Genomic DNA, 13,024 nt, shown 5'->3' with positions numbered 1-13,024 from the left:
ATCTGCACCATCTCATCTTCCTCTACAGTTACGTTGATAGGGGCAAGTGAGTCACGGATCTCTTTTATTCAGGCCGTGTAATCAGCTACCGACATGTCCTTCTGTCAGACATTGCTCAACTCCTGTCGGAGTTGCAGCTTCCGGGCCTTCTTCAGGTTTCCCCAAGCTTCTTTTGGTGTCTTGGCATCTCGGACGTGGCTCAGCAGTTGGTCTCCGACACTTGACGCAAAGCAGTACATCACTCTGCTTGCCGCTTGTTCCCACACTGGGAAGTCCTTGTGTGCCACATCAGGTGCCGTGTCGTTAGCTCCGTCGACATAGCTCCAGTAACCATGCCCAAGCAGGTATTGGTGCATCTTGTATGACCAAGATGCGTAGTTGGATCTGTCGAGCTTCTCCATCAGGAGCGAGCTAGCCATTCCTCTATCCATCACTTCTCTTTCTGTTCTTACCGGGTCTTAGGGTTTGTCTTCAGATGCTGATGTCGGCTGCAGAGGTTCTCAACCCTCGCACTCTAATACCATGTAAAAGATTATGTGCGAAAGCGTTAGACAAACCGGCCTTGCCGGATAGCAACAAAGAGAGAGAGAGAGAGAGAGATTAACACACAGAGTGTACGCGGGAGAGCAGATCAACTCAAAAATCTATTACAAAACAATAATAGTTCTCTGTACATAAAATGTGCTCAACAACACTATTTATACAAGTCCTAAGAGGACTGACAGAAGTACGGTGTACTTCAATGCTCACACGAGAGCCTGACACTAACTACGAGACATTAACTATCTAGTAGTCTACGTTGCTACTAGACTTCCGGTTACTACTAGATCCGGCTAACCAGCTCACCGGCTCACTTGCTCACCGACTCACCGATCCGGATCCAGTTGAGCTTGCCGCTTCAACATTTTCCTCTCTCCTATTTTCTAGCCTTGTCTTCACTCTGCTCTATTATACTTGTCTGTGACAGTTTGTTCACCTTCACCCTCTTCTTGCTACCATGTCCCGCTCCGTCGACAACCTAAACCAAGTCATGGCAGCCTTGCAACAACTTCAGCTAGAGAATGAAATCCTTCGGGAATCATTACGAGAGTTGCAATACAGCACTTCAAGAAATCCACCACCTGCCAAGTCACAACCACCGCCGACACCTAGCCCGACCATGTCCTCTTCCCATCCATATGTTCTCGAACCAACCATTAGCCTACCAGACAAATTCAACGGCACGAGGGCATAACTTCACACCTTCACCAACCAAATTCGACTTATCATCCGATTACAACCCCAACAATATGCTAGCGACTTTTCTTGGCTTGGACTTGTCAGCACGCTTCTCTACGGGCTAGCGCAAGCGTGGTTTGCATCCTTGATCGAAACCTCATCCCCTCTCTTAGAAAACTTCACTACTTTCATTGAGGAGCTCGATGCAACATTTGGCGAGACAAACCAGCGACAAACGGCACTCACAAAGCTTTATTCTTTCAAACAAGGCTCACGTCCAGCCTCGGTCTACACCTCAAAGTTCCGTTAGATTGCCTGCGATGTCAGCTAGTCGATTTCCATACCCCGATGGAGATCGACCACGCTCGGTTCCAACCACTAATTGAAGCCCAACGCCAACATCGTCGGGATATTGGACTCTGTCTCTATTGTGGCAACCCAACCATGTCATCCACCACTCCCCGGTGCGGGGCTTGCGACACCAATTTCATCGTGCACATCTTGCAAAGGTTCCTCAACAAGAAAACGACCAAGTCCGGTTGCAGTAGGAACCATGCCATTGGACGCTTCCCGTTGTCGCGTTGTTACACGCGTGTGTGGAGAAAGGCGGGACCACGGGGGTCTTGGACTAGGGAGTGATGGAGCGTAGGAAGTCATGCTTCACCGTTTCCGGGGCATCCCAGAAGTACACCGGAAGCAACCGAAGAGAGAGAGAGAGAGAGAGCTTATCACCGACTCTCGCACACTCACTCACACACACACGCGCACACACAGGCCAACCCGACTCACACCCTTAAGTACAGGAAGTGCAGGAAAGGGGAAGCACCCGACACCAACAGAGACGCGAATATACACAGACAGACGCAAACGTATATATGTATATAAAACAAAGAATACATCCCCGGCTTCGAGCCGTTCCAAGGCAGGTTACAGTAGTCGTCAGCTGCCAAGCCGCCGTCGGGGAGCTCTCAGCTCGTCGCGCTGAGTGGGGTCTTGCACAGGAGGCCGAACCAAAGCAAACCCTAAGCAAAACACGAAGGAGAAGAAGAAGAAGAAGAAGAAACTAACTCTAAACCTAACGGTATACCCTCTAATGCAAAACGGGCAACCCTTTCACAAAGGGCGTTCCCTTCCTTTTATAGAACAAGGAAAGGGATGCATTACAATGTGGGACAAATCCCGACTTACATGGGATCGTCTGCCCCGACTTGACTACTCTTCGGCGCCATAAAGGCGCCCTCGATATTCACACCAAATGTACATGGGTGCGTACACACGCTGCACCCCGCCGATGTAGACAATGTTTCCCGGTTTCCACCTCTGGCCGAAATTCTTCACGACACCGTTACTCACCTTCTTCATGCTCGTACAAGTTCGTTCCGCCATTAGGAGGGTTCTCTTTGCAAGTAAGTCTTTGTTTTGGTTCGACTTCAATACATTCTCATGCCTTGCTCGACTCCGAATAATCTACTTGCTTTATCGATAAATCGTTTGTCTGCACATATAATATCCCTACCGTCTGCACATCATAACCCATATCTGTTGAGGCGATCGACGGTCGAGTTCTCTCTTCGAGGGCGGTTACCGAAGCCACTATCCCATTGGTACTTCAAGTCAGGGCGCATCAAGAGGAACTCACGTTCTACCTCATCGCAACGCCCCGAAATCCGATTGTGTTGGGGCTATCTTGGTTGGAGATACACAATCCGACAGTGGATTGGTGTAACCGCTCCATCACTTTTCCAGTAAGGCCAATTCCTGCTAGGTCACAACACTCTCTTGATTCCGTTGTGGTCGAGTCCGGTTTGGTCGCTACACTTGCCGTTGTGTTAGGGGACATCACCATTCCTGCCAACAATTTACCCGTCCGATATAGCAACTTTTTCGACATCTTCGAAGAGCGGAATGTCGATCGGTTACCGGCTCATCGCCCCTATGATTGCCCAATCGAACTCAAAGCTGGCAAGCATCCCCCCATTCGATCCTATCTATGGGTTATCTTAACTCGAACTTGAGGCTCTCCGCACATATATGGCTAAGAATCTTGCAAAGGGCTTCATTCAACCATCCAAATCACTGGTCGGGGCACCAATCTTATTTGTTAAGAAGAAGAACGACTCCTTACGCTTATCTGTGGATTATCGGGGTCTCAACAAAATTACGGTGCGTAATCGACTCCGAGCTGGGCATATCTTCTCCAAAATCAACGTTCGGGGCGCCTACAATTTGGTGCGCATCAACCTTGGGGACGAGTGGAAAACGGCTTTTCGGACGCACTATGGACATTTGGAGTACAAAGTGAGGCCATACGGCCTTACCAACGCTCCGACGGTCTTCCAGCACATGATGAACGATATTTTTCATAGAGTATCTCGATCATTTCGTGGTCGTCTACCTTGACGACATCCTAGTTTTTTCTTCGAACTGGGAGGAGCACACACACCACGTCTAGCTGGTTCTCACCAAACTCTGAGAATATAGGCTCTTTGCCAAAAGTGAGAAATGCAAACTTGCCACGATGATCTTCTTGTCGGACACTTTGGGGTCGCGAAAACATTGGCATTGTTGTCTCGGGGGTTTTGGTGGCCCCAACCTTGGAAATTGGTCAAAGAATTTATCAAAACTTGTGACGTTTGTGCTCACTCCAAAGCAGCTCACCATCGTCCATACGACCTTCTACACCCACTTCCAATTCCCAGTCGACCTTGGGCATCTCTCTCCATGGACTTTATCACCGAACTTTCTTTGGGTCATTGACCATGACGCGGTGCTAGTGGTCGTCGATCGGTTTTTGAAGATGGCTCATTTTGTCCCATGTTCGAAAACCATTTCGGGGGAGGAGATGGCTAACCTTTTTCTGAAAAATGTCGTATGATTACACAGCTTCCTTGAGGATGTCACTTCTTATCAAGGTCCTCAATTTATCTCCCACTTCTGGCGCCGACTTCTACAGACATTTGGGACTTCTGTGAACTTGTGAACCGCGCACCACCCTCAAACTGATGGCCAAACCGAAAGAGTCAACCAAATCCTCGAACAATACCTCCTTATACCAAATCCAACTTCATGTAGTGCAGATTGAACATTGGAAGTTCCTAGCTTGCATGCACCCTCATTTCTAGCTTGCACACATTCTCATGCATTCTCTATTGCATGCATCCTCATGCATACTCTATTTCTAGTTGGCTTACATAGCCCTACCTTCTTGTATAAATACTCAGGTGCACCTTGATTCTAATCAAGGTGAACAACACCAGTTACGGATTCTATAAGTTAAGTTCTTGTTCTTTTCCTCTCTCTTGTTTTCTAGTCTTGTCTTCGCTTTGCTCTATTATACTTGTCTGTGACACATGAAATCATTCAATTGCTCCCAATTTGTTTTCATCTTTATATACAATGTTGTCGCAAAAATACGTGTCATATGTGAACGTTGGGGTTTGGGGAAGATGGCAACTTTGATGAAGGGTTGTGTGTGATGTTCACTTGTGTATGTGTGCACCAGTAATGTCCCACTTGATATATGTAGGAACGCTTGGATGGGTGCACATGAATAATAACCCCTTTTTGGATGTTAGTGTGTGAATATGCATATTGTTTTCGAGCATGTGTGCTTGTGCGCAATGTTCTTGTTTATTTTCTACCAGATATTAAATAGGTGAGGCGAGGTAATCTTGGCAATGGATGGGGGAGGGAACGCTTCGACAATAGTGGGAAATTTGCACTAACATATCATTATCTAGTAACAGCGTGTGATTTCATGCATTGTTATTTCTATCCCGACTACCAATTTTCTTATCCAACCATTTTTTCTAACTCGGTCCATATATTCTAACCTGAACATTATTTCTATCATGAGTACTTGCATCTAACCCGACCCACTTTTCTAACTTGACTACCTATATTTAATCCAACCCAATTTTTCTAACCCGGCCGAATTTTTTAATTCAATTACTTGCATCTAACCTAACCCAAATTTCTAACCTTGCCCAAGTTTTTAACACAAGTAAAGGTCCCCTCAATGCTCTAGCACATGCACTAGATATGGACTAAACTATTTCATGATGTTTTGAACCCATCTCACCGCCTTAATGCGTGAAGAACCCATACTTGCATCTAACTCGGCCAAATTTTCTAACCTAGCTACATGGATCTAACTCTACCAAACTAATTTGGTTGTTTGCATCTAACCCTCCAAAAACATTGAATATTCAAGTGCAAAGCAAAAATTGAAAATCATGCAACATTTGTAGTTTATTATGGTTCAACACATAAGTAGAGATTTGACAACTATTCCACAAAAGAGGAAGATTGGAAATTTGAGCGAGTTTGAAATCGATGATAGTTCATTACACTCGGGCTCGTCTATAAGATATGAAGAAGACGCCTCTTAGGACAATATCAATGAAGCATTTGGGAGTTACCTAGAGTCACGAATATACGTGCGTGCATGTGAAAAGAGTGTGTGTGTGTGTGTGTGTGTGTGTCCAAATAACACATTCCTAGGAATTTATCTCAAAAGCATTGGTATGATGAGAAACGTATCAAGAAATTCGTACTATAATATGCTAGGTAATATTACATAAAAATAGATCTCAAGCAAATGCTAATCCCTATGCACCCAAAAAAACATGGCTGTGAGGAAGCACAATACTAGGATTATATTATCTCTTCATGAACAAAGGCAAGTACTAGAACACTAACCCCAATCAAGGATCCAAAACTATACCATTCATTTGCAAAAATCTTGTATCATGTTCCCTACCAACGCCCCTTACCACAATCACTCAAGTGTAGAAATCTTGAAACATGTCCCCTACCAAACCCCCTTAAATATTAAGAGAGATTGATAACTTAAGTACCATAGTTAAGACACCGCCTAAAAGGTTGAGCTCATATGTGTGTGCCTTGTTAATGCATAGAGACTTTGTGCTCCAATGTATGAATACCTCTTTTTTGGAAGAAAGCACACATGTATACTACGGTCCCATAGGTCAAAACTAGCCTCTTTATGGACGATAAAAAAAAAATTCTAAATTCTATTAGTATCTTGCCTTAATACCATTGGCCATTTGGTGAGTGTGAACATAGTTGAAAGGCCATAATGTGCATATGTAATATATAGGCCTTGACATAAACAACAACCTTAGAGAAAAGCAAGGATGCTCCTTGCTTCTATTTGGGTTCTGACTTTGTTTAAGCGAGAAACATACAAGATATTCAAAGGAATAGATAGAAGGAAAAGAAACAAAATCAACGTGCACCTCTAGAGATGGAGGTGCATTTCCTTTGAAGTTTCTTTTTTGATGAATAGATAGAAGGAAAAGAAACAAAATCAACGTGCACCTCTAGAGATGGAGATGCATTTCCTTTGAAGTTTCTTTTTTGATGCAGAATGCTTCCAACTGCAAAAGTTAGAAGATAAATCTAAAAAAAAAGCATAGTTACAAAGATCCACATTACTTTATGCAAAAATGCAACACATTAAAGAAGACAGTTAAGCATGTAGTCTATGGCCTAACTTCATCTATACCCTAGGTATTTTCAGAAATATCAATTCGTATCCCTGGTAAAATAGGAAATCTTTATATTTTACTTATAGTTTAGTAATAAAAAGAGAGGGTTTGTTCTATGTAGGATGATTTATGTGAGATCTATGCATGGTTTTAGCATTTGCAAAACCAAACAATGCAGTCAATTACAAGCACTAGGAGAAACGAGCTATTCCTAAACAATCTGACACACATTGGGGGTTGCGAGGTAAGGTCACCTCCATTAAATAATACATCCAAGAAATGGAAACATATCACTTCATTCATATCTGCTGATCTCCTGATTCATTCATCGCAAATACTCCTGATAATTTAGCGCAGAACTTCAAAGCACATATCTGCTGGATTATTTAGAGCAGGAAAAAAACTACAAAATATAGCATTTCTCATCACTATAAATCCCCTCAAGATCAAGACACAATCCACTATGGACTCTTACACCTCTAATTCTTGTAATGTTGCCCCTAATCCATTCATTGATATCCAACTAGAAATTCTCACAATTGCTTTACAATTAGTGTTGTTGAAAAAGATAAATTCTACACTAATATGTGTTTTTCATATTCAATCACACAGGATTATTCATGTAGCATATAATTCTGCAGTATTCATGGATGGGTTGAGGCAATTCAAAGTAGCAATTCACTGCTGATGATGAAAACCCTAAACCCAATATGTAACAAATTTGGCACCTTAACTGCATCTAAAGTGACAAAAGTGCAAATGTTTCTGCACCTTCAATTAAATGTATGTAATAACATTTAATAGGCAATAAAAAGAAAAACTAGAAGAATCCTTTGCAATATTGCATACAAATTCAATCCAAAAAGAAAAAAACACCGACATAAATCAGGTCAGGTGAAACTTCAATTCTTTTCACAACTTCTTGGTCCCCCATGCAAGGAAACTAATCAATAACTAAAATTAAAAAGGGTCTAGATCTCATAAATTCCAATGATTTAGTTGGAATGATAATTTTTAGTACCCCTAATCCATTCAATGGTGCCATTTCTATAAAAAGAAACCATTTTTATAACATGCCTATGAAGACGCTTCTTTGGTGGTCAGAATATTCTTTGGAGTGCTCCTCTCTACATATGCCTTGAGCTACATATAACATGAAAAGAATTTCCGCATATCAATGATCACATTATATACCCAACAAACTCTTTATTCAAACATAAAAAGGAATACTGATACAAAACAAAAACCCTTTATCCATGGGCTATCCATACCGGGAATCCAGTTAGATCAGGGACAACATATTTTGGAAGTTTCTCTGCAATCAAGATATACTTCCCTGAAAGCCAAACCACCACCACAGATATTAAAGAAAAGTTCCAAGCCATTGTAATATCACTATTTTGTGAAAGTGGAAAGATACTATATTGAATTTTTTTAAACCATTGACAAATAAATTCACAAGACTTCCATGAGAATTTTGAAATTAAGAGTGGAATGAACTAATGCTAGAGAAATAAATTTTAATAGCAGAAATTGATTTGTTTGTGGCTTAATGTGATAAGTATATGGAAATCACATGTTTTACTTTGTGCAAAAGCGTGTTTAGAGGAGAGTGGTTATCCCAAGTGCAATATTATGGGTTTTTTCAGTCACTCCCTCTCACTTACTCTAGTTAGATACCGAATTTCTAGATCCATTGATTTCGAAGATTTATCCCTCTGGACTTTCTCGAAACTCTAACGAGCAATAATTCATTTCTGGCCATTCATCTATCTCCGTTTCTTGAACCAATGATTTCAAAGATTTATCCCTCTCGACTTTCTTGAAACACTAAGTAAACATTCGGCCAATAGTTCACTTTTGGCTATTCATCTATCTCCATTTCTTGATCCAATGATTTCAAAGATTTATCCCTCTGAACTTTCAAAGATTTGACCAATAGTTCACTTCTGGCTATTCACCTATCTCCGCTTCTCGATCCAATGACTTCAAAGATTTATCCCTCTGAACTTTCAAAGATTTGACCAACAGTTCACTTCTGGCTATTCACCTATCTCAAATACAAAGAGTAAGTGCCTAATTTATGTATTCCAACGATTCTGGAAAATTCTTACCTCCTTACCACTGTAATCAAACATTCAATTGATCATTTTTTCACTACCAATGCACTCGCAATTCCAATTTATTATTCTGGATTATTGTTTCCAACCGGATGACCCATCTGGATGGGACAATTTATAGAAGCTAGTCAATTCAGACTTCAATATATTACACTTCTAATTTTCATGATATAACATAAAGTCATAAGTTAACCATAAGAGTCTGAATTGCCGTCTAAAGATCTAACACAAACGTCTTTCAGGAAGTCTATTTTGTGAAGCCACAACAAAATGATGCAAATAATCATGTCTGCTAACTAAACCATCAGAGGACTTGCATGTAAAAGATGTAAATACTGAAACCTATAACATGTCATTCTAAATGACATGATTTTATTGGGCATGAAGTGAACCCCTAAGCAATAAGAATATGGAACAACGAATTTTCCTTGTCTGCTGCTTATGCGCACTTGCAAAGAAACTTCTCAGGAGGTCATGCATCCTAGTATCGTACCCCACAACATTCTCTTATTTGACCTCTGAGCACAATAATAAAAGCAATCTATCTGTCTTTCTTAAGTTATCCACACCCATCAACGCATATTCAATCCATCCACTCACCTCAACAAGTTTAGTAGCTTCACTATAAACAATGATCGACCAATTCTTTGGATAGATTTTCTGTTGATACATTAACAATCAAGTTTCGCACAAAGTGCAATATGTCAAGAACACTATGCACAATTCACATAAAAGTTGAGCTCAATGAAGATCATGTGACCTAGGAAGATCATAGTACTTCCTCCACACTCACAGGGAAACCTGGTCTAGCCTTTTCGAAGCAACCTCTCAACTTCGGGGACGTGCACATCAGAAAAAGGTGAAAATGATTAGGTTTTATGAAATGCCACTGCCATTAACTTCATGAAACCTAAAACGGTGGAAAAGTAAGCAAATAATTGTCTTCACTGGAGGAATTAGGAGCAGCATTCCACAATACATGACCCATCCAAAATCAAAATCAAAATCCTAAACCTAAAATAATGGTGTAAAAAAAAAAAAGAAAAAAAAAATGCATTCCTTGGATTCATGAGGAGTAAACGTTTTTTTTTTTTATGAAAACATAAGGGGAACTGAAATGAAGGCGTTTCATTTCCTTGAAAGAATAATAATAATAAAAGCAATAGGAAGAAGAAGAAGAAGGAAACAGCGAGGCAGAGAAACACAGGAGAGAGTTTGTTTGATAATAAAAACCTTTGCTGGTGTGGCGACCAGTGGAGAGACAGTTTTTCCCTTTATAGAAGTTGCGAGGCCCTGTTTTGGAGGTGAGGATGTTGAGGCTCGATTTGTGCTTGCGGCGCAGGCCTGCACGAACCATGCCCACAACCACGCCCAACGCCATTCCTTCTTCTTCCTTCCTTCTTTCTTCTTCTTCTGCTGCTTCTTCTTCCTTCTTCTTTCTTCTTTCTTCCTTCTGTCTTCTGCTGCTTCCTTCTTCTTTCCTCTTCTTCTGCTTCTCAAGATTCTGCACAATCAATCAGAACAGAAGTTCATTACAAAGACACAGAAAGAAAGCCTTCATTCATTCATTCATTCGTTCATTCGTTCGTTCATATGCTTCTTTCTTCACGTGTCTTCTCTGTGTGTGTGTGTGTGTGTGAATATAATATATGGAGGCATGGCTCTCAATGATATAGTACATATGAACCATACGTAACATACGTGCATTCGCATTCGCATTCGCATTTTACGTACTATGCTCTCAATCATCCCTAAACTAAACACTATGTGAGCAAATGATATTCCTTCAATTGCTTGAACGTGCCTTGGCTATATCTTGCATAAAGCCAGATTAGGTTCTTTTTAGTGTTCTTGTCGAAAAACACGCGGGCGTACCCCAAACTTTTAGAGACATTAATTCGAAGCTCAAGTACATGCTTTGTGAGTCCGTTTTGCCCTTCTACAATGACAAAGCAATTCATTTATGGTAGGCATATTTCGCAATTTGTGTGTTTTCCTTCTGCGTAAGGCCCCGAAAAGCGTTCATCATGCATCTGCCCGCTTGACACAGCACTCACCCCTTGCCATAACTGAACGATTACCTTCTGAAGTTGCTTGTTCCGTGTTCTTCTGCGTGGACATATTGCCCTCAACAATCGGCAATGTTTCTATTCGGTTCGGTTCGAGAGTGTCAGAACCAAACTGGTTTAATGTGCTTCATGTGTTCTGTGTGAATATGGAGGCATGGCTCTCAATCATCCCTAACACCATCATCTCAAGTTGCTTGTTCCATTTTCTCTATGGATTGCCCGGAATGGTTTGGTCTGTTTGGTTTGGTTTGGTTCGAGAGTGTCAAAACCAAAGCGGTTTAAAACCAAATTGTTTAAAAATTTTGAAACTTGAACCGAACCAAACCATGAAACCGAACTATTACAAAAAATCCAAGCCGTTGAACCACTAAACTATTAAAACCGTTGTTTCGTGGTTCGGTTTCGGTTTTCAAGTTCGGTCAAAATTCAAAATTTTCAATTTTCAGTTTTAAATCTTTAAATTTTTCATTATTTCAAATTTTAATTTTTCAAAGTTGTAAAGATTTTTCGTAAAATATGAGAATTAGGCTTAAAAATGAAAAGGTTATTTGAAACAATATTTTTTTAAAAATCAATAAGTAACCTTAAAGCATCAAACCGTTTTAACTAAATTGAACCAAACCATTCAACCCCCAAACCGAACCGAACCGTTAAAAAAACTTGAACATGAACCCAACCATTTAAACCGTTAAGCCTTCGTGATTATGTTCGGTTCAAACCAAACTGTTGCCAATTGTTAATTTCCTTGATGATCTAGTAAAACCACTCAACCATACCCATCACCATTGTTTACATGCAACAATAGTAGACTGTCGGTACTAAAAGCTAAGATGGATTGGCTAGCCTTAGAGGACTTTGAAATGGGCCACGACCATGCATGACACGGGGTTGTGTTGGGTCTATCCACTCAAGTGGAGCCCACAACGTGAAGAGCCAGCTGAGACCCGAAGGGCCAACTGGGAGTTGGTTGAGCATTACTCAACTGATTGGGAGTCGGCTGAGCCCCGAACGGGCGTGGGGCCAAAAAGGAGAAAAGTGATAATTATATATACATATGCCTTTTTCCTTGTAGGTTTTTTGGTGTGTGTCTTCTGTGTGTGTGAGTGTGAACATAGGTATATAAACATTGGACAATAAGGAGAAGAGGAGGAAAGAGAGCGAGACCTGATTTTTTCAGAGAACGCGGAGCAAAAACAGAAACAAGGAGAAAAACAAAAAACGAAAGAGTGAGAACAAGCGGAAGAGCGTTCTACCGAAGTGAAGATAAAGACCTGTGAGGGATTGGTCGTGCTGACAGAGAACCACGACTGTATAACACATCTCCTATCTACTCGCATTCAAGTTCCTTCATTTCGTTGTCATGAAGTACGAAAGCTTCACATTAAAAGTCTATAATCAGATAAATACGTAACTAAAATAACATTTGATAATGTTTTATATATAAAGATAATATTAACAACACATATGATAATATTATATATATGTAAAGAAAAATACTATATATATATATAGATAAATATATTATATTACACAAACAAGAGAGGACTTGAACCAATAACCCCACCCTATGACTTTCAAATCTTACCATTTACTCTATACTAATAATATATATAAAATAAAGGATTTGCTTCATGATATAAAAACGACGTTACATGTTGTAAATTCAATAATGTTTGAGAGACTCAAACCCACAACCTCATACACCAAAGTCAACACACCTACCATTAGGCTAGGTCCTTTGTTTTTAAAACTATATTTTCATGTTTATTCTTATGCCATATATTTTTTTCATACATGAAAGCTCAAATGAGCGAGATGCCTATCATGCATCGCATGTAATGCATGAACGCCAAATGGCGATCATGCATCACGTGCATTTCATGCACTACATGCATGACTTGTACCCTCCAATGCATCATATGCATGGGGGCACCTATTTAAATGGTGAAAGAGAAGATGAAAGGGAGAGGTATGAGATATCAATCAAATATATATTACATAAGAGATACCATAAAATAGAGAAAGAAAGGAAGAAGTTCAACATAAAGGTGGAGCTCTAGCTTGGCGATCGTGGTGGTCAACTCTCAACAAGAGGGAGGCGGTT

At 40.6% G+C, this 13,024-nt stretch overlaps 1 protein-coding gene across 1 annotated transcript; it reads right to left on the bottom strand.

Annotated features, from left to right (window-relative positions):
* Positions 1-7,547: 7,547 nt before the first annotated feature.
* LOC147857641 (uncharacterized) lies at positions 7,548-10,266 on the bottom strand. The gene is made up of 3 exons (XM_087326656.1): positions 10,085-10,266; positions 8,003-8,067; positions 7,548-7,874 (listed from the first exon to the last, which is right to left on the bottom strand). The coding sequence occupies exons 1-3, from the start codon at positions 10,230-10,232 to the stop codon at positions 7,809-7,811; spliced, it is 279 nt and encodes a 92-aa protein (XP_087182782.1). The 5' UTR covers positions 10,233-10,266; the 3' UTR covers positions 7,548-7,808.
* Between the last annotated feature and the right edge of the window lie 2,758 nt (positions 10,267-13,024).

The sequence above is a fragment of the Azolla caroliniana genome, unplaced genomic scaffold, assembly GCF_043228905.1.
Source record: "Azolla caroliniana isolate FFs.n. ecotype wild unplaced genomic scaffold, voAzoCaro1.0.p SCAF_11, whole genome shotgun sequence".
Taxonomy (NCBI): Eukaryota; Viridiplantae; Streptophyta; class Polypodiopsida; order Salviniales; family Salviniaceae; genus Azolla; species Azolla caroliniana.
This window is presented reverse-complemented; position numbering and strand designations above follow the sequence as displayed.

Coding starts and splice junctions, on each gene's coding strand:
- LOC147857641 (XM_087326656.1), bottom strand. CDS start 10,232: ATGGCGTTGGGCGTGGTTGTGGGCATGGTTCGTGCAGGCCTGCGCCGC. Junction 8,068..10,084: donor TGGTCGCCACACCAGCAAAG/GTTTTTATTATC, acceptor TTTGGCTTTCAG/GGAAGTATATCTTGATTGCA. Junction 7,875..8,002: donor CTGATCTAACTGGATTCCCG/GTATGGATAGCC, acceptor TGTTATATGTAG/CTCAAGGCATATGTAGAGAG.